Raw genomic sequence first — 27,257 nt, forward strand, 5'->3', positions numbered from 1 at the left:
TCAGGCCTACCACCGTTGGGTCGTCAGCGTTGATGGTGTTGGAGTCGTGTTTGGCCACGCAGTCGTAGGTGAACAGGGAGTACAGGAGGGGACTGAGCACGCTCCTCTGAGGGGCCCCGTGTTGAGGATCAGCGTAGGCAGATGTGTTGTTGCCTACCCTCACCACCTGGGGGGCGGACCGTCAGGAAGTCCAGGATCCAGTTGCAGAGGGAGGTGTTTAGTCCCAGGGTCCTTAGCGTAGTGATGAGCTGTGAGGGGACTATGGTGTTGAACGCTGAGCTGTAGTCAATGAACAGCATTCTCACATAGGGGTTCCTTTTGTCCAGGTGGGAAAGAACAGTGTGGAGTGGGTCTAGGGTTTCCGGGATGATGGTGTTGATGTGAGCCATGACCAGCCTTTCAAAGCACTTCATGCCTACCGACATGAGTGCTACGGGGCGGTAATCATTTAGGCAGGTTACCTTCGCTTTCTTGGGCACAGGAACTATGGTGGTCTGTTTGAAACTTGTAGGTATTACAGACTCAGTCAGGGAGAAGTTGAAAATGTCAGTGAAGACACGCCGAGTCCACGTCCTGGTAACCCGTCTGGCCCCGCGGCCTGTTTAAAGGTCTTGCTCACATCGGCTACGGAGTGAGGTGTTCGCTCCAGCAACGGTTTGTAGACGGCGATGAGAACGCTCTTGGTAGACAGTGTGGTCTACAGCTTATCATGAGGTACTCTACCTCTGGCGAGCAATACCTCGAGACTACTTTAATATTAGGCTTTACAGTGGGGATCTACCCTGTCATAGTGGTTAACACATACAGTGGGGACCTACCCTGTCATAGTGGTTAACACATACAGTGGGGACCTACCCTGTCATAGTGGTTAACACATACAGTGGGGACCTACCCTGTCATAGTGGTTAACACATACAGTGGGGACCTACCCTGTCATAGTGGTTAACACATACAGTGGGGACCTACCCTGTCATAGTGGTTAACACATACAGTGGGGACCTACCCTGTCATAGTGGTTAACACATACAGTGGGGACCTACCCTGTCATAGTGGTTAACACATACAGTGGGGACCTACCCTGTCATAGTGGTTAACACATACAGTGGGGACCTACCCTGTCATAGTGGTTAACACATACAGTGGGGACCTACCCTGTCATAGTGGTTAACACATACAGTGGGGACCTACCCTGTCATAGTGGTTAACACATACAGTGGGGACCTACCCTGTCATAGTGGTTAACACATACAGTGGGGGACCTACCCTGTCATAGTGGTTAACACATACAGTGGGGACCTACCCTGTCATAGTGGTTAACACATACAGTGGGTACCTACCCTGTCATAGTGGTTAACACATACAGTGGGGACCTACCCTGTCATAGTGGTTAACACATACAGTGGGGACCTACCCTGTCATAGTGGTTAACACATACAGTGGGGGACCTACCCTGTCATAGTGGTAAACACATACAGTGGGGACCTACCCTGTCATAGTGGTTAACACATACAGTGGGGACCTACCCTGTCATAGTGGTTAACACATACAGTGGGGACCTACCCTGTCATAGTGGTTAACACATACAGTGGGGACCTACCCTGTCATAGTGGTTAACACATACAGTGGGGACCTACCCTGTCATAGTGGTTAACACATACAGTGGGGGACCTACCCTGTCATAGTGGTTAACACATACAGTGGGGACCTACCCTGTCATAGTGGTTAACACATACAGTGGGGACCTACCCTGTCATAGTGGTTAACACATACAGTGGGGACCTACCCTGTCATAGTGGTTAACACATACAGTGGGGACCTACCCTGTCATAGTGGTTAACACATACAGTGGGGACCTACCCTGTCAGTGGTTAACACATACAGTGGGGACCTACCCTGTCATAGTGGGGACCTACCCTGTCATAGTGGGGACCTACCCTGTCATAGTGGTTAACACATACAGTGGGGACCTACCTTGTCATACTCATTGCGTGCTTTGGTCAGCATCTGCAGGATGTCCACTCCTTGTCCCTTCCCAGGGTCCCCTGCTGCCTCCAGTGCTCGAGGAGACACCAAGCCCCCCTGACCCTGTTGACCATGCTGGGCTAGGGCCTGTTCCTGTTTCGTCAGACTGAGAGAGGAGAGGTTAGAGGTGAGTGTCGTTTGGTCTGTGTGTGTGTCGGTCAGTCGGTCTGTGCTGTTATGAACTGGCGATGGTAGTGCACACACACACACGGAACAGGGTAGCATTTGAGATGCAGTCACTTAGTATTACCAGGGAATCTGTCAACTATTAGTTGGTATTATTAGGGTCTTTGTATCCAGTAGAGGAATGGAGCTTCTGTGGATGCTTCATCAAACAATGTTTCCATGATTTAACAATGATGGTGGAAGACAGAATGTTTTAGTGCAGACACACACACACACACACGTGTTTTAGTGCAGCAGTGTACACACACACACACGTGTTTTAGTGCAGCAGTGTACACACACACACACCAGTGTTTTAGTGCAGCAGTGTACACACACACACACACACACATGTTTTAGTGCAGCAGTGTAGACACACACACACACACACACACGTGTTTTAGAGCAGCAGTGTACACACACACACACACACACCAGTGTTTTAGTGCAGCAGTGTTTTAGTGCAGCAGTGTAGACACACACCAGTGGCAAGTAGCTGGTGGTAAACAGTGAGTGATGATGCAGGGACAGTGTCATGGGGACACAGAGAGAGAGAGGGTGGGAGTGTGTTACTCACTACTTCATAAGCTCTGCGATGCGCTGGCAGTCCGCCTTATCATAGAACCAGATGCCATAGATAGCTACTAGAGAGAGAGACAGAGAGAGAGGGAGAGAGAGCGGGAGAGAGACAGACAGACAGTCAGAGAGAGAGAGAGACAGAGAGAGAGAGAGAGAGAGACAGAGACAGACAGAGAGAGAGAGGGACACAGAGAGAGAGAGAGCGGGAGAGAGACAGACAGTCAGAGAGAGAGAGAGACAGAGAGAGAGAGAGAGAGAGAGAGAGACAGAGAGAGAGAGAGAGAGAGACAGAGAGACAGACAGCCAGAGAGAGAGAGCGACACAGAGAGAGAGAGAGAGCGGGAGAGAGACAGTCAGAGAGAGAGAGAGACAGAGAGAGAGAGAGAGACAGAGAGAGAGAGACAGAGACAGAGAGAGAGAGACAGAGACAGAGAGAGAGAGACAGAGACAGAGACAGAGAGAGAGAGACAGAGACAGAGAGAGAGAGACAGAGACAGAGACAGAGAGAGACAGAGAGAGAGGGAGAGAGAGCGGGAGAGAGACAGACAGACAGTCAGAGAGAGAGAGAGAGCGGGAGAGAGACAGAGAGAGAGAGATAGACAGAGACAGAGAGAGAAAGATAGACAGAGATAGAGAGAGACAGAGACAGAGACAGAGAGAGAGAGAGACAGAGAGAGAGGTCACAGGTCAGTCAATGGCCATAACGGAGGCTCCAATCTAAATGCAGATGAAACAGTGCAGCAGTGACGTCAACATCAGTCCCCTCAGACACAGAGCCAGAGAGAGACACAGAGCCAGAGAGAGACACAGAGCCAGAGAGAGACACAGAGCCAGAGAGAGACACAGAGCCAGAGAGAGACACAGAGCCAGAGAGAGACACAGAGCCAGAGAGAGACACAGAGCCAGAGAGAGACACAGAGCCAGAGAGAGACACAGAGCCAGAGAGAGACACAGAGCCAGAGAGAGACACAGAGCCAGAGAGAGACACAGAGCCAGAGAGAGAAACAGAGCCAGGGAGAGACACAGAGCCAGAGAGAGACACAGAGCCAGAGAGAGACACAGAGCCAGAGAGAGACACAGAGCCAGAGAGAGACACAGAGCCAGAGAGAGACACAGAGCCAGGGAGAGACACAGAGCCAGAGAGAGACACAGAGCCAGAGAGAGACACAGAGCCAGAGAGAGACACAGAGCCAGAGAGAGACACAGAGCCAGAGAGAGACACAGAGCCAGAGAGAGAGACAGAGCCAGAGAGAGAGACAGAGCCAGAGAGAGACACAGAGCCAGAGAGAGACACAGAGCCAGAGAGAGACACAGAGCCAGAGAGAGACACAGAGCCAGAGAGAGACACAGAGCCAGAGAGAGACACAGAGCCAGAGAGAGACACAGAGCCAGAGAGAGACACAGAGCCAGAGAGAGACACAGAGCCAGAGAGAGACACAGAGCCAGAGAGAGACACAGAGCCAGGGCTAAATACACGAGCTGGAGACACGGCAGTCATTACACAGACATCACAAAACACCGGGAGAAAGGAACCAAAGTTACAGCACGTGTTTGTGTGATCCAAAGTCTACAATAACCTGAACCATGAATGTCAGCGACTGCTGAGTTAGGTTCACTGCTGTGTGTGTGTGGTATGTGTGTGTGGTATGTGTGTGTTTTGGCAGGTTCTCTGATGTGTTCCTTCCAGGCAGGCAGGCAGAAGAGGAATAGAGGCTGTGTCCCAATCATCTCTCTTTCCTCTCAAAGAGTGCACTTGTTCACTTCCCTTAACTGATGTTAAAAATGAAATATGGTATAAGTACTGGTATAATAAATATGGTATTAGTACTGGTATAATAAATATGGTATAAGTACTGGTATAATAAATATGGTATTAGTACTGGTATAATAAATATGGTATAAGTACTGGTATAATAAATATGGTATTAGTACTGGTATTAGTACTGGTATAATAAATATGGTATTAGTACTGGTATTAGTACTGGTATAATAAATATGGTATTAGTACTGGTATAATAAATATGGTATTAGTACTGGTATAATAAATATGGTATTAGTACTGGTATAATAAATATGGTATAAGTACTGGTATTAGTACTGGTATAATAAATATGGTATTAGTACTGGTATAATAAATATGGTATTAGTACTGGTATAATAAATATGGTATTAGTACTGGTATAATAAATATGGTATTAGTACTGGTATAATAAATATGGTATAAGTACTGGTATTAGTACTGGTATAATAAATATGGTATTAGTACTGGTATAATAAATATGGTATAAGTACTGGTATTAGTACTGGTATAATAAATATGGTATTAGTACTGGTATAATAAATATGGTATTAGTACTGGTATAATAAATATGGTAGAAGTACTGGTATAATATGGTATTAGTACTGGTATAATAAATATGGTATTAGTACTGGTATAATAAATATGGTATAAGTACTGGTATTAGTACTGGTATAATAAATATGGTATTAGTACTGGTATAATAAATATGGTATTAGTACTGGTATAATAAATATGGTATTAGTACTGGTATAATAAATATGGTATTAGTACTGGTATAATAAATATGGTATTAGTACTGGTATAATAAATATGGTAGAAGTACTGGTATAATATGGTATTAGTACTGGTATAATAAATATGGTATTAGTACTGGTATAATAAATATGGTATTAGTACTGGTATTAGTACTGGTATAATAAATATGGTATTAGTACTGGTATTAGTACTGGTATAATAAATATGGTATTAGTACTGGTATAATAAATATGGTATTAGTACTGGTATAATAAATATGGTATTAGTACTGGTATTAGTACTGGTATAATAAATATGGTATAAGTACTGGTATAATAAATATGGTATTAGTACTGGTATTAGTACTGGTATAATAAATATGGTATTAGTACTGGTATAATAAATATGGTATAAGTACTGGTATAATAAATATGGTATTAGTACTGGTATAATAAATATGGTATTAGTACTGGTATAATAAATATGGTATTAGTACTGGTATTAGTACTGGTATAATAAATATGGTATTAGTACTGGTATAATAAATATGGTATTAGTACTGGTATAATAAATATGGTAGAAGTACTGGTATAATAAATATGGTATTAGTACTGGTATAATAAATATGGTATTAGTACTGGTATAATAAATATGGTATTAGTACTGGTATAATAAATATGGTATTAGTACTGGTATAATAAATATGGTATTAGTACTGGTATAATAAATATGGTATTAGTACTGGTATAATAAATATGGTATTAGTACTGGTATAATAAATATGGTATAAGTACTGGTATTAGTACTGGTATAATAAATATGGTATTAGTACTGGTATTAGTACTGGTATAATAAATATGGTATTAGTACTGGTATAATAAATATGGTATTAGTACTGGTATTAGTACTGGTATAATAAATATGGTATTAGTACTGGTATAATAAATATGGTATTAGTACTGGTATAATAAATATGGTATAAGTACTGGTATTAGTACTGGTATAATAAATATGGTATTAGTACTGGTATAATAAATATGGTATTAGTACTGGTATAATAAATATGGTATAAGTACTGGTATTAGTACTGGTATAATAAATATGGTATTAGTACTGGTATAATAAATATGGTATAAGTACTGGTATAATAAATATGGTATAAGTACTGGTATAATAAATATGGTATTAGTACTGGTATAATAAATATGGTATAAGTACTGGTATAATAAATATGGTATTAGTACTGGTATAATAAATATGGTATTAGTACTGGTATAATAAATATGGTATTAGTACTGGTATAATAAATATGGTATTAGTACTGGTATAATAAATATGGTATAAGTACTGGTATTAGTACTGGTATAATAAATATGGTATTAGTACTGGTATAATAAATATGGTATAAGTACTGGTATAATAAATATGGTATAAGTACTGGTATAATAAATATGGTATTAGTACTGGTATAATAAATATGGTATAAGTACTGGTATAATAAATATGGTATAAGTACTGGTATAATAAATATGGTATTAGTACTGGTATAATAAATATGGTATTAGTACTGGTATAATAAATATGGTATTAGTACTGGTATAATAAATATGGTATAAGTACTGGTATTAGTACTGGTATAATAAATATGGTATTAGTACTGGTATAATAAATATGGTATTAGTACTGGTATAATAAATATGGTATTAGTACTGGTATAATAAATATGGTATTAGTACTGGTATAATAATTATGGTATAAGTACTGGTATAATAAATATGGTATAAGTACTGGTATAATAAATATGGTATTAGTACTGGTATAATAAATATGGTATAAGTACTGGTATTAGTACTGGTATAATAAATATGGTATTAGTACTGGTATAATAAATATGGTATAAGTACTGGTATAATAAATATGGTATTAGTACTGGTATAATAAATATGGTATTAGTACTGGTATAATAAATATGGTATTAGTACTGGTATTAGTACTGGTATAATAAATATGGTATTAGTACTGGTATAATAAATATGGTATTAGTACTGGTATAATAAATATGGTAGAAGTACTGGTATTAGTACTGGTATAATAAATATGGTATTAGTACTGGTATAATAAATATGGTATTAGTACTGGTATAATAAATATGGTATTAGTACTGGTATAATAAATATGGTATTAGTACTGGTATAATAAATATGGTATAAGTACTGGTATTAGTACTGGTATAATAAATATGGTATTAGTACTGGTATTAGTACTGGTATAATAAATATGGTATTAGTACTGGTATAATAAATATGGTATTAGTACTGGTATAATAAATATGGTATTAGTACTGGTATAATAAATATGGTATTAGTACTGGTATAATAAATATGGTATAAGTACTGGTATAATAAATATGGTATTAGTACTGGTATAATAAATATGGTATTAGTACTGGTATAATAAATATGGTATAAGTACTGGTATAATAAATATGGTATTAGTACTGGTATAATAAATATGGTATAAGTACTGGTATTAGTACTGGTATAATAAATATGGTATAAGTACTGGTATAATAAATATGGTATTAGTACTGGTATAATAAATATGGTATAAGTACTGGTATTAGTACTGGTATAATAAATATGGTATTAGTACTGGTATAATAAATATGGTATAAGTACTGGTATAATAAATATGGTATAAGTACTGGTATAATAAATATGGTATTAGTACTGGTATAATAAATATGGTATTAGTACTGGTATAATAAATATGGTAGAAGTACTGGTATAATAAATATGGTAGAAGTACTGGTATAATAAATATGGTATTAGTACTGGTATAATAAATATGGTATTAGTACTGGTATAATAAATATGGTATAAGTACTGGTATTAGTACTGGTATAATAAATATGGTATTAGTACTGGTATAATAAATATGGTATTAGTACTGGTATAATAAATATGGTATTAGTACTGGTATAATAAATATGGTATTAGTACTGGTATAATAATTATGGTATAAGTACTGGTATAATAAATATGGTATTAGTACTGGTATAATAAATATGGTATTAGTACTGGTATAATAAATATGGTATTAGTACTGGTATAATAAATATGGTATTAGTACTGGTATAATAATTATGGTATAAGTACTGGTATAATAAATATGGTGTAAGTACTGGTATAATAAATATGGTATAAGTACTGGTATAATAAATATGGTGTAAGTACTGGTATAATAAATATGGTATTAGTACTGGTATAATAAATATGGTATAAGTACTGGTATAATAAATATGGTATTAGTACTGGTATAATAAATATGGTATAAGTACTGGTATAATAAATATGGTATTAGTACTGGTATAATAAATATGGTATTAGTACTGGTATAATAAATATGGTATAATAAATATGGTATTAGTACTGGTATTAGTACTGGTATAATAAATATGGTATTAGTACTGGTATAATAAATATGGTATAAGTACTGGTATAATAAATATGGTATTAGTACTGGTATAATAAATATGGTATAAGTACTGGTATAATAAATATGGTATTAGTACTGGTATAATAAATATGGTATTAGTACTGGTATAATAAATATGGTATAATAAATATGGTATTAGTACTGGTATTAGTACTGGTATAATAAATATGGTATTAGTACTGGTATAAGTACTGGTATAATAAATATGGTATTAGTACTGGTATAATAAATATGGTATTAGTACTGGTATAATAAATATGGTATTAGTACTGGTATAATAAATATGGTATTAGTACTGGTATAATAATTTTTTTATTTTTTACCTTTATTTTACCAGGCAAGTCAGTTAAGAACAAATTCTTATTTTCAATGACAGCCTGGGAACAGTGGGTTAACTGCCTGTTCAGGGGCAGAACGACAGATTTGTACCTTGTCAGCTCGGGGGTTTGAACTCGCAACCTTCCGGTTACTAGTCCAACGCTCTAACCACTAGGCTACCCTGCCGCCCCGGTATTAGTACTGGTATAATAAATATGGTATTAGTACTGGTATAATAAATATGGTATAAGTACTGGTATAATAAATATGGTATAAGTACTGGTATAATAAATATGGTATTAGTACTGGTATAATAAATATGGTATTAGTACTGGTATAATAAATATGGTATTAGTACTGGTATAATAAATATGGTATAAGTACTGGTATTAGTACTGGTATAATAAATATGGTATAAGTACTGGTATAATAAATATGGTATTAGTACTGGTATAATAAATATGGTAGAAGTACTGGTATAAGAAATATGGTATAAGAAATATGGTATAAGTACTGGTACAAGAAATATGGTAGAAGTACTGGTATAAGTACTGGTATAAGAAATATGGTATAAGTACTGGTATAAGAAATATGGTATAAGTACTGGTATAAGAAATATGGTATAAGTACTGGTATAAGAAATATGGTATAAGTACTGGTATAAGAAATATGGTATTAGTACTGGTATAAGAAATATGGTATAAGTACTGGTATAAGAAATATGGTATAAGTACTGGTATAAGAATGGTGGAAACTCCCACTAGGCCTCCAACCAATACAACGCTTTTAGATTTGGGAAGCAGTGAAAACTTGAGGGGAAATGTGATATTATGGGACACCCCCCCCCCCCCCCCCCCCGACCGTGGAGAAGGTGCTACATATAAACCCCCCACCGTGGAGAAGGTGCTACATATTAACCCCCCACAGTGGAGAAGGTGCTACATATTAACCCCCCACCGTGGAGAAGGTGCTACATATAAACCCCCCGACCGTGGAGAAGGTGCTACATATTAACCCCCCACAGTGGAGAAGGTGCTACATATTAACCTCCCACAGTGGAGAAGGTGCTACATATTAACCCCCCACAGTGGAGAAGGTGCTACATATTAACCCCCCACAGTGGAGAAGGTGCTACATATTAACCCCCCACAGTGGAGAAGGTGCTACATATAAACCTCCCACAGTGGAGAAGGTGCTACATATTAACCCCCCACAGTGGAGAAGGTGCTACATATAAACCTCCCACAGTGGAGAAGGTGCTACATATTAACCCCCCACAGTGGAGAAGGTGCTACATATAAACCTCCCACAGTGGAGAAGGTGCTACATATTAACCCCCCACAGTGGAGAAGGTGCTACATATTAACCCCCCACAGTGGAGAAGGTGCTACATATTAACCCCCCACAGTGGAGAAGGTGCTACATATTAACCCCCCCACGGTGGAGAAGGTGCTACATATAAACCTCCCACAGTGGAGAAGGTGCTACATATTAACCTCCCACAGTGGAGAAGGTGAGACATATAAACCTCCCACAGTGGAGAAGGTGCTACATATAAACCTCCCACAGTGGAGAAGGTGCTACATATAAACCCCCCACAGTGGAGAAGGTGCTACATATTAACCTCCCACAGTGGAGAAGGTGCTACATATAAACCCCCCACAGTCGAGAAGGTGAGACATATAAACCTCCCACAGTGGAGAAGGTGAGACATATAAACCCCCCACAGTGGAGAAGGTGCTACATATTAACCTCCCACAGTGGAGAAGGTGAGACATATAAACCCCCCACAGTGGAGAAGGTGCTACATATTAACCCCCCACAGTGGAGAAGGTGCTACATATTAACCCCCCACAGTGGAGAAGGTGCTACATATAAACACCCCACAGTGGAGAAGGTGAGACATATAAACTCCCCACAGTGGAGAAGGTGCTACATATTAACCCCCCCACGGTGGAGAAGGTGCTACATATAAACCTCCCACAGTGGAGAAGGTGCTACATATTAACCCCCCACAGTGGAGAAGGTGCTACATATTAACCCCCCACAGTGGAGAAGGTGCTACATATTAACCCCCCACAGTGGAGAAGGTGCTACATATTAACCCCCCCACGGTGGAGAAGGTGCTACATATAAACCTCCCACAGTGGAGAAGGTGCTACATATTAACCTCCCACAGTGGAGAAGGTGAGACATATAAACCTCCCACAGTGGAGAAGGTGCTACATATAAACCTCCCACAGTGGAGAAGGTGCTACATATAAACACCCCACAGTGGAGAAGGTGCTACATATTAACCTCCCACAGTGGAGAAGGTGCTACATATAAACCCCCCACAGTCGAGAAGGTGAGACATATAAACCTCCCACAGTGGAGAAGGTGAGACATATAAACCCCCCACAGTGGAGAAGGTGCTACATATTAACCTCCCACAGTGGAGAAGGTGAGACATATAAACCCCCCACAGTGGAGAAGGTGAGACATATAAACCCCCCACAGTGGAGAAGGTGCTACATATTAACCCCCCACAGTGGAGAAGGTGCTACATATAAACACCCCACAGTGGAGAAGGTGAGACATATAAACCCCCCACAGTGGAGAAGGTGCTACATATTAACCCCCCCACGGTGGAGAAGGTGCTACATATAAACCTCCCACAGTGGAGAAGGTGCTACATATTAACCCCCCACAGTGGAGAAGGTGCTACATATTAACCCCCCACAGTGGAGAAGGTGCTACATATTAACCCCCCACAGTGGAGAAGGTGCTACATATAAACCCCCCACAGTGGAGAAGGTGAGACATATAAACCCCCCACAGTGGAGAAGGTGCTACATATTAACCCCCCACAGTGGAGAAGGTGCTACATATTAACCCCCCACAGTGGAGAAGGTGCTACATATTAACCCCCCACAGTGGAGAAGGTGCTACATATAAACCCCCCACCGTGGAGAAGGTGCTACATATAAACCCCCCACAGTGGAGAAGGTGCTACATATAAACCCCCCACAGTGGAGAAGGTGCTACATATAAACCCCCCACAGTGGAGAAGGAGCTACATATTAACCCCCCACAGTGGAGAAGGTGCTACATATAAACCTCCCACGGTGGAGAAGGTGAGACATATAAACCCCCCACAGTGGAGAAGGTGCTACATATAAACCCCCCACAGTGGAGAAGGTGCTACATATAAACCCCCCACAGTGGAGAAGGTGCTACATATAAATCCTTTCTCCTACTGGGACAGCGCTCATCCAGGATGATTCCTCACATCCCAGGAACGGAAGACATACCGCTAGATTCCAGGAAGAGGTGGCTGGGCTGTGTTCAGCAGAGCACAACATATTCCACTATTGAGACACAGTGGGATTACCTACAGCCATTATATTAAAATGCACCATCTTTATCAGTCATGACTCATGCCAGATCCACGTTAACTTCTTGGAAACTGTGATGACTTTTACCGAGTGGACTATCATGGATGAAATCCAAGATAAAATACTTTTTTTTTTTAAAGTCCTGTGTAAATCTCCTCATGATGTTTAGTTCATGATTCATGACATCGTTTAAGGATGAAGTGAAGGTTCTGGGTTCTGTCACCATGACCTCATTACCTTCTTAGTCTAATAACTAGTCAGTGGAGCCAACGTCAATATTACAGACAGATACGTGCTATGAGAAAGCACAACATGTCTCTGTGGCAGTTACCCAGGGTTAGGGGCAGGCTGGGGCCCCATTCATTAGGTGGTGCGCAGCAGTGGGAGTTGGAAGCCAGGCCACTACTCTACTCAGCGTGACTGAGACAGGAGCCCCGTTGACAGGCAGACCAGGAACACTTCTCCTGTCACCATCACAGTGAGAACTCAGGCAGCCTCAAATAGGCTGTGTAGGAAGATAACGCTCTGGCACGGCGGTCAGCCCAAGAAAAGAGGACAGGGGGCGAGATAAGAAAGGAGAGAGAAAGGAGGGAAGAGTGAGGTGGGGCGACAGGGCGGAGACTGAGGGACTGAAGGCCAGCCAGTAGACAAGAGCATGTTGACTCCTGACTGACAGAGAGACAAGACTACAGTGAGAGAGTAACTGAGTCAGTGAGGACAGCGGGTCTGAGTAGCTGGATCTTAAGGTTGGGGCTGCTACTGTGTCCGTCTGCCTGCCTGCTGCCATCCTGTCTGCCCCCTGAGCTGTGTGCCCTGCACTGCCCTGCCTGCCTGGGCCTGTGGAGAGCCAAGCTAAAGGTCACCGCCTGGAAAAAGGACCAGATAGACACTCCAAGCCCTGGGAAAATTAAGAACCAGCGAGGAGAGAGATCTCTGGAGGAGCTGAGGAGAGACCACTTAGCTTAGTAGCTACAGGGGACTACTCTGGTTAGACTCATATACTACTCTCTCTGGGAAGGACTGAGACATTACCCAGCCTCACACCAGACAGTCTCTCTGAGAAGACAGTACTGTTTGAGGACAGACGGGGACAGGAGACTAGTATCTCAGCAGTACCACAGGACAGACAGGAGACTGGTATCTCAGCAGTACCAGAGGACAGACAGAAGACTAGTACCTCAGCAGTACCACAGGACAGACAGGAGACTAGTATCTCAGCAGTACCAGGGGACAGACAGGAGACTGGTATCTCAGCAGTACCAGAGGACAGACAGGAGACTAGTATCTCAGCAGTACCAGAGGACAGACAGACAGAAGACTAGTATCTCAGCAGTACCAGAGGACAGACAGGAGACTAGCATCTCAGCAGTACCTTTGGACAGACAGAAGACTAGTATCTCAGCAGTACCAGAGGACAGACAGACAGAAGACTAGTATCTCATCAGTACCAGAGGACAGACAGGAGACTGGTACCTCAGCAGTACCAGAGGACAGACAGACAGACAGACAGACAGGAGACTGGTACCTCAGCAGTACCAGAGGACAGACAGACAGACAGACAGACAGGAGACTGGTACCTCAGCAGTACCAGAGGACAGACAGACAAGAGACTGGTACCTCAGCAGTACCAGAGGACAGACAGGAGACTGGTATCTCAGCAGTACCAGAGGACAGACAGGAGACTGGTATCTCAGCAGTACCAGAGGAAACGTGGTCTAAACGTTGTCCCCTAGTAGCAGCTCCACCACACCACTACTAGACTATCGTCTCAGAGGGACTATGTTGGGCAGGTTGTTCCAGCGTAAACCCAAACATGAGCGTCTTCAAGAGGAGCCGGAGGTTGGGCCAGCCAAGGGGATGCTCATCACAGAGACAGAGATGGAGTACACCTACGTACGACCAGGAGGTAAGGACAACCTCAAAGACTTGTCATATGTCTGTGTCCCAAATGGCACACTATTCCTTATAGGAGTGGCCTGGTCCTAGTCAAACGTAGTGCACTATAAAAGGGAATAGGGTGCTATTTAGAACACATAGGCTCTGGTCAAACGTAGTGCACTATAAAGGGAATAGGGTGCTATTTAGAACATATAGGCTCTGGTCAAACGTAGTGCACTATAAAGGGAATAGGGTGCTATTTAGAACACATAGGCTCTGGTCAAACGTAGTGCACTATAAAGGGAAACACTAGCCTACGTCAAACAACTATCCCCCATAGTAGAAAAGTTGACCTATTCTATTGTCAGCTTGTCGAGAAAGAAATATGGCCTATTCCAAACAGACTGGGACAGCTGTGGGACGATAGATCCCAGAAATATGGCCTATTCCAAACAGACTGGGACAGCTGTGGGACGATAGATCCCAGAAATATGGCCTATTCCCAACAGACTCTGGGACAGCTGTGGGACGATAGATCCCAGAAATATGGCCTATTCCAAACAGACTGGGACAGCTGTGGGACGATAGATCCCAGAAATATGGCCTATTCCCAACAGACTCTGGGACAGCTGTGGGACGATAGATCCCAGAAATATGGCCTATTCCAAACAGACTCTGGGACAGCTGTGGGACGATAGATCCCAGTAATATGGCCTATTCCAAACAGACTGGGACAGCTGTGGGACGATAGATCCCAGAAATATGGCCTATTCCAAACAGACGCTGGGACAGCTGTGGGACGATAGATCCCAGTAATATGGCCTATTCCAAACAGACTCTGGGACAGCTGTGGGACGATAGATCCCAGAAATATGGCCTATTCCAAACAGACTCTGGGACAGCTGTGGGACGATAGATCCCAGAAATATGGCCTATTCCCAACAGACTGGGACAGCTGTGGGACGATAGATCCCAGAAATATGGCCCATTCCAAACAGACTCTGGGACAGCTGTGGGACGATAGATCCCAGAAATATGGCCTATTCCAAACAGACTCTGGGACAGCTGTGGGACGATAGATCCCAGAAATATGGCCCATTCCAAACAGACTCTGGGACAGCTGTGGGACGATAGATCCCAGAAATATGGCCTATTCCAAACAGACTCTGGGACAGCTGTGGGACGATAGATCCCAGAAATATGGCCTATTCCAAACAGACTCTGGGACAGCTGTGGGACGATAGATCCCAGTAATATGGCCCATTCCAAACAGACTCTGGGACAGCTGTGGGACGATAGATCCCAGATTCATACCACCAGTAGGCCTCGGATACATTAAACCGGTTATTATCAACCATTATTTCTTCCCATTACCAGCGCAGCAACGTGCACAAGGCAGCAGGCTACACACGGATGTTCCTTCCATAATGCAGATAGCGGAGAAAACACTATTGTCAACGGGGCCATGCACATGAGAGCAGCTCCATGTGACAGAGATGAAAATATGTGTTAGAACGAGGGGAGATCTAATATGCAACAACTAGCACGGGCTGCTAATATAACCAGGTCTGTGCTTTTGGCTACTGGACAATGAAAGAAAGTTGATATATAAGAATGGTCTCCACAGATGTTGACTAGGCTACTCTGAAGCAAGGTGAGACATGCCTCATGATGTGTTATCAAACACTCAGCTTTCAAAACAATGAAGTACATGTTAAGACAATGCATCCTGCGCTGAGGAAGACTTCTGTTGACTGTGCATTTTCTGTTTGAGATACTGTATGTTAAGACAATGCATACTGCGCTGAGGAAGACTTCTGTTGACTGTGCATTTTCTGTTTGAGATACTGTATGTTAAGACAATGCATACTGCGCTGAGGAAGACTTCTGTTGACTGTGCATTTTCTGTTTGAGATACTGACAGATTTGTCTGACAGATTTGTATGGTGTGATAAATAAGATAGATAACGAATACTGTACAAACGCCCCAATTTAATTCCACAAAATTATGCAAATTAACCTATAGACCAATAATCACAACCAGTCAAATGTTTTTCTAACAATGGATAGACTCAAAGCATTATTTTGCAATGGGATGTTTTCTTCTCCTCTCAGACAATTGACCGGCACCAATTTAGTTTATTTAAATATATATATATATATATATATATAAATAAATAAATAAACAATTTTTTTCCGTCCAAAAACCGGTTATTACCGGCTAACAGGAACCCTTGCTGTCAATGTCACAATGATGTCACAGTTGAGACAACATTCTAAATTGGCCTGGCTGACTCTTCCACCAGCTAATGACCCCATAACCAAACACTTGTTTAGTGATAAGATTCTGCGACCTCTCGTGAAAGGTCATGTTGAGGGACGTGTGTTGTTCTAAACATCACATATAAATAACTCAGCTATATTTTTCACCCCCCGTATAGTTGTGTTTGTGTGTAAATGTCTAATAATTAGGCCGAGCAGTCCAGCAATATCTTAAAACAAAGCATTCCACCTGCCTGTCACTGAGAATGATGTGTGCATCAGTGTGTGTGTGTGTGTGTGTGTAGTGTGTCCCACTTATAATGACAGGTTGGTTTGTATCTAACGTAGTAGGCTGGTTGGCTGGCTCTCTGCTGTTGGCAGGACACTTGCGGTAGAAAACCGGCACAGAGGCACTCAAACCCGGGACTACTGCCACAAAAATACCTCTGAACCTTATATGGACCTGTGGGGCCACAGCCACTAGACTAGAGACGGCTCCAGGCTCCTCTCCTCAGGGTACGTGTGTGTCTGCAGCACTGAGTCTCTTTCTCAGCCTGCAACAGACCTGGGTTCAAACACTATTCGAGGTAATTTCAACCACTTTATCTGGGCTTCATTGAGCTTGTCTGGGTTAACAGACTAATTGAATAGTCCCCAAGCTATAAATCCCACCCATCAGGCACTCCAGCCAGGCTAGGGGATACGCTATATGTTTGTGTTGAAAGATTTCAATTAGTGCTTGAACCCAGGTCTGATATGCACTCCGCAAATAGTTCTCATTTAAATGAAGTGCTCCATGATGGGCCAGGATTCCTGGACTACACCACATGGTAGAAAGTTAGCTGCATCTTCAATCTGTTTAAACTATGCTGAACTCTCCAGTAGTATTGACCATGATTCACGTCCAATCACTTTTTAGAAATGTAAGTTCTGGTCTAATCAAATGTAAATCTCCTGAGACGTGAAGCCTAGCAGGACTGAAATAAATATGTTCTGGAATGCAAACATCAACATCTACAGGCCTACACCTCCGGCACATAGTTCCCGTGGTGATGTAAACCCACCACCTCCGGGAACATGGTTCCCGTGGTGATGTAAACACACCACCTCCGGGAACATAGTTGCCGCGGTGATGTAAACACACCACCTCCGGCACATAGTTCCCGTGGTGATGTAAACACACCACCTCCGGGAACATAGTTCTCGTAGTGATGTAAACACACCTCCTCCGGGAACGTAGTTCTCGTAGTGATGTAAACACACCTCCTCCGGGAACGTAGTTCCCGTGGTGATGTAAACACACCACCTCCGGGAACATAGTTCTCGTAGTGATGTAAACACACCTCCTCCGGGAACGTAGTTCCCGTGGTGATGTAAACACACCTCCTCCGGGAACATGGTTCCCGTGGTGATGTAAACACACCTCCTCCGGGAACATAGTTCCCGTGGTGATGTAAACACACCTCCTCCGGGAACATGGTTCCCGTGGTGATGTAAACACACCTCCTCCGGGAACATAGTTCCCGTGGTGATGTAAACACACCACCTCCGGGAACATAGTTCTCGTAGTGATGTAAACACACCACCTCCGGCAACATAGTTCCCGTGGTGATGTAAACACACCACCTCCGGCAACATAGTTCCCGTGGTGATGTACACACACCTCCTCCGGGAACATGGTTCCCGTGGTGATGTAAACCCACCACTTCCGGCACATAGTTCCCGTGGTGATGTAAACACACCACCTCCGGCACATAGTTCCCGTGGTGATGTAAACACACCTCCTCCGGGAACATGGTTCCCGTGGTGATGTAAACACACCTCCTCCGGGAACATGGTTCCCGTGGTGATGTAAACACACCTCCTCCGGGAACATGGTTCCCGTGGTGATGTAAACACACCTCCGGCACATAGTTCCCGTGGTGATGTACACACACCTCCTCCGGGAACATGGTTCCCGTGGTGATGTAAACACACCTCCTCCGGGAACATGGTTCCCGTGGTGATGTAAACACACCTCCTCCGGGAACATGGTTCCTGTGGTGATGTAAACACACCTCCTCCGGGAACATGGTTCCCGTGGTGATGTAAACACACCTCCTCCGGGAACATGGTTCCCGTGGTGATGTAAACACACCTCCTCCGGGAACATGGTTCCCGTGGTGATGTAAACACACCACCTCCGGGAACATAGTTCCCGTGGTGATGTAAACACACCTCCTCCGGGAACATAGTTCCCGTGGTGATGTAAACACACCTCCTCCGGGAACATAGTTCCCGTGGTGATGTAAACACACCTCCTCCGGGAACATAGTTCCCGTGGTGATGTAAACACACCTCCTCCGGGAACATAGTTCCCGTGGTGATGTAAACACACCTCCTCCGGGAACATAGTTCCCGTGGTGATGTAAACACACCTCCTCCGGGAACATAGTTCCCGTAGTGATGTAAACACACCTCCTCCGGGAACATAGTTCCCGTGGTGATGTAAACACACCTCCTCCGGGAACATAGTTCCCGTGGTGATGTAAACACACCTCCTCCGGGAACATAGTTCCCGTGGTGATGTAAACACACCTCCTCCGGGAACATAGTTCCCGTGGTGATGTAAACCCACCACCTCCGGGAACATGGTTCCTGTGGTGATGTAAACACACCTCTGGCACATAAGCGGTACAAGACCCGAGGGGGTTGGAAGCAGTTCGCTGACGCCTTCATATGTTTCACAAGGTATTGAAATGCCCAGTACTGGGTAGGTAGGCTGAATAGTGCAGGGGACTTACAGCGAGGCCTGGTACTATGTAGGTAGGCTGAATAGTGCAGGGGACTTACAGCGAGCCCAGGTACTATGTAGGGAGGGTTAACAGCCCTGGTACTATGTAGGTAGACTGAATAGTGCAGGGGACTTACAGCGAGCATTCCTGTAGAGCAGGAACGGATCCTGCAGCTGGAAGTCCAGGTCTTTAGTGATGGGTTCAGTCAGGTTCTCCATACTCAGCCTGTTCATTATGGTGAAGCCATGTCTGGGAGATGCTAGCCTGAGGACAAACAGGAAGGCATGAATAGAAAGAGTTAACCTCTACAGGATCGGTGTCCATAAACCGGGACAGTTGTTGCTCAATAGGCGATAAGGTGACTAGACTTTCCGGGACATAGACATGTCTTATATGGGCAGAAAGCCTCAGTTCTTGTTAATCTAACTGCAGTGTCCAATTTACAGTAGCTATTACAGGAAAAAAAAGACCATGCTATTGTTGGAGCATAGTGCACAACAACAAAACACTTATCACTGCAACTGGTTTGATACATTTACCTCTGAAGGTAAACGGTGTACTGATCTGCTCTGATTTGTCATTCTGAGGGGCCCAGATATAAAATGTAGTGTAGTTTAAATACATTTGTATATTAAAAACGTAGGAACTGGCTTTACAGCTGTCTCTGGCTCCACACCTAGCCATCTAGATGTCTTTCTAATTTAGCTTATCTTTATTTAACTAGGCAAGTCAGTTAAGAACAAAATCTTATTTTCAAAGACGGGCCTAGGAACAGTGTTTTAAATGCCTTGTTCAGGGGCAGAACGACAGATTTTTACCTTGTCAGCTCGGGGATTTGATCTTGCAAACTTTGGGTTACTACTCCAACGCTCTAACCACTAGGCTTCCTGCCGCCCCATTAGCTTTCTGTAGGGAAGCTAATGATCCATCATGTATGACATTCCTGGGTGTGTAAACTTGGATTTTTTATTAGCATAGCTTTTTTGTATGTTCTTTATAGTTATGTACTTGAAAATGTATAAATTGACCAATTTGGCACATTTGGGCAAACTCCTGGCTGACTTGATGCAAAATGTTGTGTAGTGAGGTAATTCTTCACTGGGCCAGTCTAAATTACACCTAGGCTCCTATGTTAATGTCTGGCCTTTCTCTCGCATTTCAAAGATGGAACAAAACAATTATAGAAAAACACATGTTTTTCTGGTTTATCTTTAAATCAGATCTAATGTGTTATATTCTCCTACATTCATTTCACATTTCCACAACCTTCAAAGTGTTTCCTTTCAAATGGTATCAAGAATATGCATATCCTCGCTTCAGGGCCTGAGCTACAGGCAGTTAGATTTGGGCATGTCATTTTTGGTGAAAGTTTTAAAAAAGGGGTCCGATCCTTAATTAAAGGGACTTGACATTACACAGGCCTTATACCAGAGTTTGTGTATTTTCTTAGGAGAACAAGAGCAACAGTGGTAATGTATGTACAAGTAGGCCTACAAGAAAACAGAAAGGTTCTACATGTTCAAGTAGTCCCACAAGGAAATAGAAAGGTTCTACATGTTCAAGTAGGAATACAAGAAAACAGAAAGGTTCTACATGTTCAAGTAGGAATACAAGGAAACAGAAAGGTTCTACATGTTCAAGTAGGCCTACAAGGAAATAGAAAGGTTCTACATGTTCAAGTAGGAATACAAGGAAACAGAAAGGTTCTACATGTTCAAGTAGGCCTAACAGAAAACAGAAAGGTTCTACATGTCCAAGTAGGCCTACAAGGAAATAGAAAGGTTCTACATGTTCAAGTAGGAATACAAGAAAACAGAAAGGTTCTACATGTTCAAGTAGGCCTACAAGGAAATAGAAAGGTTCTACATGTTCAAGTAGGAATACAAGGAAACAGAAAGGTTCTACATGTTCAAGTAGGCCTAACAGAAAACAGAAAGGTTCTACATGTTCAAGTAGTCCTACAAGAAAACAGAAAGGTGTTACATATTCAAGTAGTCCTACAAGGAAACAGAATGGTGCTACATGTTTAGGACCTATTTTCTGGGTGGGATAGGGCGTGTGGAAGTAATCATGGCTCTTCGAGGCTACAGACCATAATAGTCTACTCAGTGATAACCAATCTGTTCAAAGGGAGGGCTGACGTAGCTAACCCACTAAGCCCATTATATTTAACCTGATGGAGGCAGGCTTCTCAGCTCACAGCTGAAGTACACACAGAGTCCAGTCCCAAAATAGCACCCTATTCCCTATATAGTGCACTACACATTTGACTATGGGCCCTGGTCCAACGTGACGCACCATAAAGGGTATAGGGTGCCATTTGGGATGCAGCCCCACCAAGACTCAAAGCTCAGGGGGAAGTACATAGAGACAGTAATTAGCTGGCATCGTAAAAGACCCATCATACCTTGTATAGACAAACAGGGTCCCCTCCACGTCAGTCTTCTCCTGCAAAACAACATACAGTAACTGATTCGGGTTGAGTTCATGAAAAGGGATTTGCTTGAACAGAGTCTTCATCGATCTCTCCTTAACATTCACAGCAAACTGTTACGTAGGCTGTGGGATATGAGGGTTATGAAGCAAACTGTTACGTAGGCTGTGAGATATGAGGGTTATGAAGCCAACTGTTACGTAGGCTGTGGGATATGAGGGTTTAGGAAGCCAACTGTTACGTAGGCTGTGGGATATGAGGGTTTAGGAAGCAAACTGTTACGTAGGCTGTGGGATATGAGGGTTTAGGAAGCAAACTGTTACGTAGGCTGTGGGATATGAGGGTTTAGGAAGCAAACTGTTACGTAGGCTGTGGGATATGAGGGTTTATGAAGCAAACTGTTACATGGGCTGTGGGATATGAGGGTTATGAAGCAAACTGTTACATGGGCTGTGGGATATGAGGGTTATGAAGCAAACTGTTACGTAGGCTGTGGGATATGAGGGTTATGAAGCAAACTGTTACGTAGGCTGTGGGATATGAGGGTTATGAAGCAAACTGTTACATGGGCTGTGGGATATGAGGGTTATGAAGCAAACTGTTACATGGGCTGTGGGATATGAGGGTTATGAAGCAAACTGTTACGTAGGCTGTGGGATATGAGGGTTATGAAGCAAACTGTTACGTAGGCTGTGGGATATGAGGGTTATGAAGCAAACTTCTACCGGTGCCATGGTTTTACATCACTGACTATTTGGACCAATCATTATTTTGGGGTGCTCCTACACCTGCATATTTTATTTATTTGTGAAAGGGGAGGGGTTCACCACCGTCACCCCCCCAACCTCAGAACCAAGTGGGCAATTCCACGATAACAGAATGATTCCGAGAGACAGATTTTTCACTTTAAAATGTAAGCCAAACAAAAAAAATTAAAAATAATGACAGCAAAGTTAAACCACACAACTCTACACACAAACACAAAGAAAACACATTTACTTAAAGGAACAGATGCTAAGTTGGGTAACAGAATGACTGCAGAAACAGCACAAACCGTCGTTCTGTTAATGTCACCAAACTTTGTACCTTGCATCAAGTACATGTGTTTTTGTCAAATATTCTTAAAAATCATCCTCATACATAGAGTTGTATGGTTTAACTTTGCAATCATTCGTTTTTGTGTGGCCCGATGTGAAACGGCTAGCTAGTCAGCGGTGGTGCGCGCTAATAGTGTTTCAGTCGGTGACGTCACTCGCTCTGAGACCTAGAAGTAGTTGTTCCCCTTGCTCTGCGAGGCCCGCGGCTTTTGTGGAGCGATGGGTAACGATGCTTTGTGAGTGACTGGTTGATGTGTGCAGAGAGTCCCTGGTTTGGGGCGAGGAGAGGGACGGAAGCTATACTGTTACATTTGTTTGGTGCACAATTTTTAAGTGATAAAAATCAGTCTCAACATCATTGTGTTACCTTGGAATTGACAGAATCCAGAAGCAAACACACCAGATTTGGTTCCGGGTGGCTGATATTCACTGACCTAGTTAGCTACCATGTCAACATTCAGTCTGAAAACTGTCAGCTGTTTACAAAACTAGTAGCAATGTGATAAATACTCTTGTCCACCACATCTAACAAATAATAACTGGCTGGAGGGCAATGTGTACTATGTGCCCCGGTATGTGTGCGTTCGAGTTGTTGACCATGAGTATGACGCGTTTCCATAGGAACCTCTGACTACATTTTGGATCAAGCATAAATTGGCTTTAAAATGCACAATAACGTGCCAAATCTGTGATTTAGCTCTTTTTGTAGGGTAAACATTAGAATAAGTTGCCTCAATATTTGAAACAATAGGTGGTAATTTCTCTCTAGGAGCTGATCAATCGTCAGTATTGTGAAATAGTTCTAAATGTTAAGGAAATGATTGAATGGAGAAAGCTGAGCTCCCTTTCCATCCTATCAGTATAGACACATGCTCAAACATGCACTTAAAGACTATTTATGTTTGATCCGGTTAATGTGGACGGAGGCTTCGAATGGAGGGTGAGATGCAATTGTGGAGCCTCCAGACAAATCAAGCTCCATACTTTGCAATAATGTGGAGGGCTGCATACATCTCAACATTGACATGATTGGTTGATGTAGGTGGGGGCGGGAGATCCTGTATAAAACACAAACTCACTTGACAACAGCTCTGCAAAGCGCACAATGCATGTTTGCTTTGACTTCTGCAGAGGCCGCACAACAGTAAATGCTGTATGGCCACTGCAGACGTCGGATTGACAATGCTGAGCATTTTAGCAACCTCCTCTCTACATGGTGTTTTAGGAAAGATGCATCTTGAAAACACTTCATCCTCAACTCCATCGCTATCGGCCGTAACGGTAGTAAATTAAGATAGTTGCTGTGCGAAACTCGATAATTTGTGAGTCACAAACCGATTCTGACAAAACGCTTGCTGAGCTGTCTCGTGTGAGTTTGAATCGGAGCTTCGTGGGCGATATGCCGCCTTCAAAACAACTGGGAACTCGGAAAATAAAATAAGAAACTTTCGGACTGGGAAAAATCGATTTGAACGGTCATCCAACTCCGGAACTCCGGACTAGAAATCACTGACATGATTTGACCTTGTATTTTTCAGAGTTCCCAGTTTGAAACGCGACATATTCATCAACGACATCTCGAATGCAGATAGTGGGTCTGGCATTATTGCCAAGTTAACGTGTCAGTCGGAACTAGATCATGTCCGACTCGTTAATAGGTTGGTTATACACGTGCCGCGTCCAACCAGTTAGCAAGTCGGACATTTGAGTTTCCTAGTTCCGGCTGGGACGTGAAAGCGATATAGGGTGATGTTAGCTAGCTAGCTTTCTAGCTTCTTGGAATAATAGCTATGGCTAGCCACATCTCCCAAAACCACGTGAATTCAACCTGGCAAACTAGTTTATAATGTGGCATCCATATCAGTCCGCTAAGATGTTACTTAACATGCAACTTTGTTGAAAAGAGAAGGGAGCGCGAACAGAGCAGCGGTAGCATCCCTTAACTCACCCATTCATTGGATCGGTTGTTGAAAGTATACAACGCCACTTGACTCGCCACATCTACAATGTTGTTGATGTAAGGATCTTGTCTTTGCAGGGCTGCGAGACTAATGTCCAAACCTTTAGCAGTGAGACAGGTGTTTCCACCCGATGAGCTTGCCGTCATTGTTCTCCTTGAGCTAGTTAGCTAGTGATGCTAACTGGCGCGTTATCGCGGGTGAAGGAATCTGTCACGGTTCCAAAGTAAAACGAAAACTATTGAAACTATCCCCGTTAAAATACACTGTTATGAATTAAAATATTTAAAATGAATCATTAAAGATAATATATAAGTGAATTGTAACTGTTCGGTACACCATCAACAGCTCACTTGACAGCAGCCATGTTTCGTCGAACAGATTGTAAACAATTAGGCGTGATGAGTTGAGCGTAGATGGCTATAAGGAACGTTAATCAATCTCGATAAATAGATTGACCGCTTCATCAGGCCGAAGCAGATGATGATGAAGGATGTTTATTGGCCAGGCATGTTACACCAAAATTATGACTTTGACATCTTGTTAGATTCCATCGTTTAATCCATTGAATTCCATTTTGTCCTGAAATGTTAAAGGTTTACTTCAACGTCACTTTTATATCGGTCTGAAAATTCAGATTCGTTATTTTGTTAATTAGTCGAGTTAATACGTTGTTTAGCAGATACTTACAATTTGGCGCATATCATAGACTTGAACATGTCTGCTGCCCAAATGGATGGAAAAAACCTATGCAGTCTGCAATGGTGGCTCTAGAGGGCGCTACTTCCTTTGAAAAACGTTGTATTTTTTATTTACCCCAATGCTGCCGCCTTTTTCTTGGGTACGGAGCTAGGCTATATTTAGTGTGTAATATCAATGACAAGCGATTCAACACTTAGTTCTATATGTTTCTATGGATAGATTGTGATTCTGGCCGTGCCAGGGTTATTGATAGCCTATAGTGACTAAAGGTTTCACCTGCTATAGGTGTGCGCAGTGAACAGCCATAGCACCATAAACAGTAGCATACCAGGCAGCCCTCGACATATCTTCATTACGCTGGATTTGTTTTTTACCTAGTAGCCTACACATCTAGTATTTGTCCAAAATTCATAAGCACAATGACTGTTTTTGGACACCTTTTGTGCTAGAAAGCTATATGTTCTAATTGAACTCATCCCCCAAACATAATTTAGGTGACCTGCAAACTTATTTCCTTCATCTCATCTAACAATTCTTCAGACACAGTCAGAGATCCATTAGGAGTGAGTATGGCCCGGTGTCTGTGACTGATGGTTGGTGGGAGATGAGAGGAGGGATGGGATGGGATGGGGAGTTGGTTCTCAGAACCAGCCCTGAGTCACAGAAGGGACAATAACTAATATGGCAAACACAGCACAGCAGCATCCAGTCTGCCTCCCAAGTGACAAACGACTTAGGGAATAGAGTTCTATTTTGGACAAAGCCAGAGTACTCTATCCCCATCCTTAGTTCCCACGACCTGCACTAAAATGCCAGTCCCTCTATCTGGCTCGTTTTAAACACAACGCCAAGTTGACCTAGGACATTTATAGACTGAGGTCGATTATGTAATAGTTTCTCTAAACGGAACAATCTTTTGAGGACTCAAGGATTTTTCATTGCAGTGTTCTGCTGTGGTCATTATCAGGGTAGGGCCCTGAAAGTCGTTCTCGACGTGAATGAGATGGGGTTGCATATACTGTAGGCTATAGCCTGTCTTATTTTCTATTTGAATATCGCAACATAACCTATTTGTTTTTCTGGCCTATAGGGATTCACTTGAAATGGTGGTTGTATCTGTGTAACACGTTCGTGCCGAATCAAATTGAGCATGTTTTGCGGTTCCCATCTGGGTGTAAACATTACGCATAATTTGGCCACGTTTGACGCGCGTAAAATCGAGGTCTTGGAAATCAACATGTAGCCGACTAAGGTGTAAACTTAATTATCTTCCATCGGCTTCCCATAAATGTGTATATTAAGCCACTAAGGCATTTAAAAAAAACGGCATGTTTACAAACTGGTTAGCCTGCTATTGTCAGTGATACAGGTCTCACGCTTGGGATTGAATCCATCCAGATATAATTCAAGTCAGGTTTAACTGATTTCCTCCTTCCTTGTTACATCCTCCAGAAATCAAAGCACAAGCTCTATCTGACTTCACTGTGATTATTTAGCTCCCTCTCCAGAGATAGCAAGTCTGGAAAATCATGGACGGTATACTCTGTTTTCTAACGTTGTAACTGGCTAACATCTGGAACCAGTCAGATCGTCTACAGGGGAGGGGGCTTGGTCGTCACCCCCCTCTCTCTTGTGCGCTCTCCCTCTCTTTCCTCTC

The 27,257-nt window shown here is 42.6% G+C and overlaps 1 protein-coding gene across 2 annotated transcripts in view; it reads right to left on the reverse strand.

Moving 5' to 3' along the window:
- Positions 1–25,316, reverse strand: part of LOC110517393 (mRNA-decapping enzyme 1B) — a 39,562-nt gene extending 14,246 nt beyond the window's left edge. The window contains exons 1-5 of one of the 2 annotated variants that reach the window (XM_090201227.1): positions 24,889–25,316; positions 21,817–21,857; positions 19,546–19,673; positions 2,765–2,831; positions 1,972–2,128 (exon numbers count right to left, since the gene is read on the reverse strand). In XM_090201227.1, coding sequence (XP_090057353.1) covers positions 1,972–2,128; positions 2,765–2,831; positions 19,546–19,673; positions 21,817–21,857; positions 24,889–25,047 — 552 coding nt within the window. In that variant the 5' untranslated portion in view covers positions 25,048–25,316. The remainder of the gene's footprint in view (positions 1–1,971; positions 2,129–2,764; positions 2,832–19,545; positions 19,674–21,816; positions 21,858–24,888) is intronic. The other variant, XM_090201228.1, reaches the window with a different exon arrangement.
- Between the last annotated feature and the right edge of the window lie 1,941 nt (positions 25,317–27,257).

Source organism: Oncorhynchus mykiss, chromosome 15 (assembly GCF_057628025.1).
Source record: "Oncorhynchus mykiss isolate SJ-2025 chromosome 15, ASM5762802v1, whole genome shotgun sequence".
Lineage (NCBI taxonomy): Eukaryota > Metazoa > Chordata > Actinopteri > Salmoniformes > Salmonidae > Oncorhynchus > Oncorhynchus mykiss.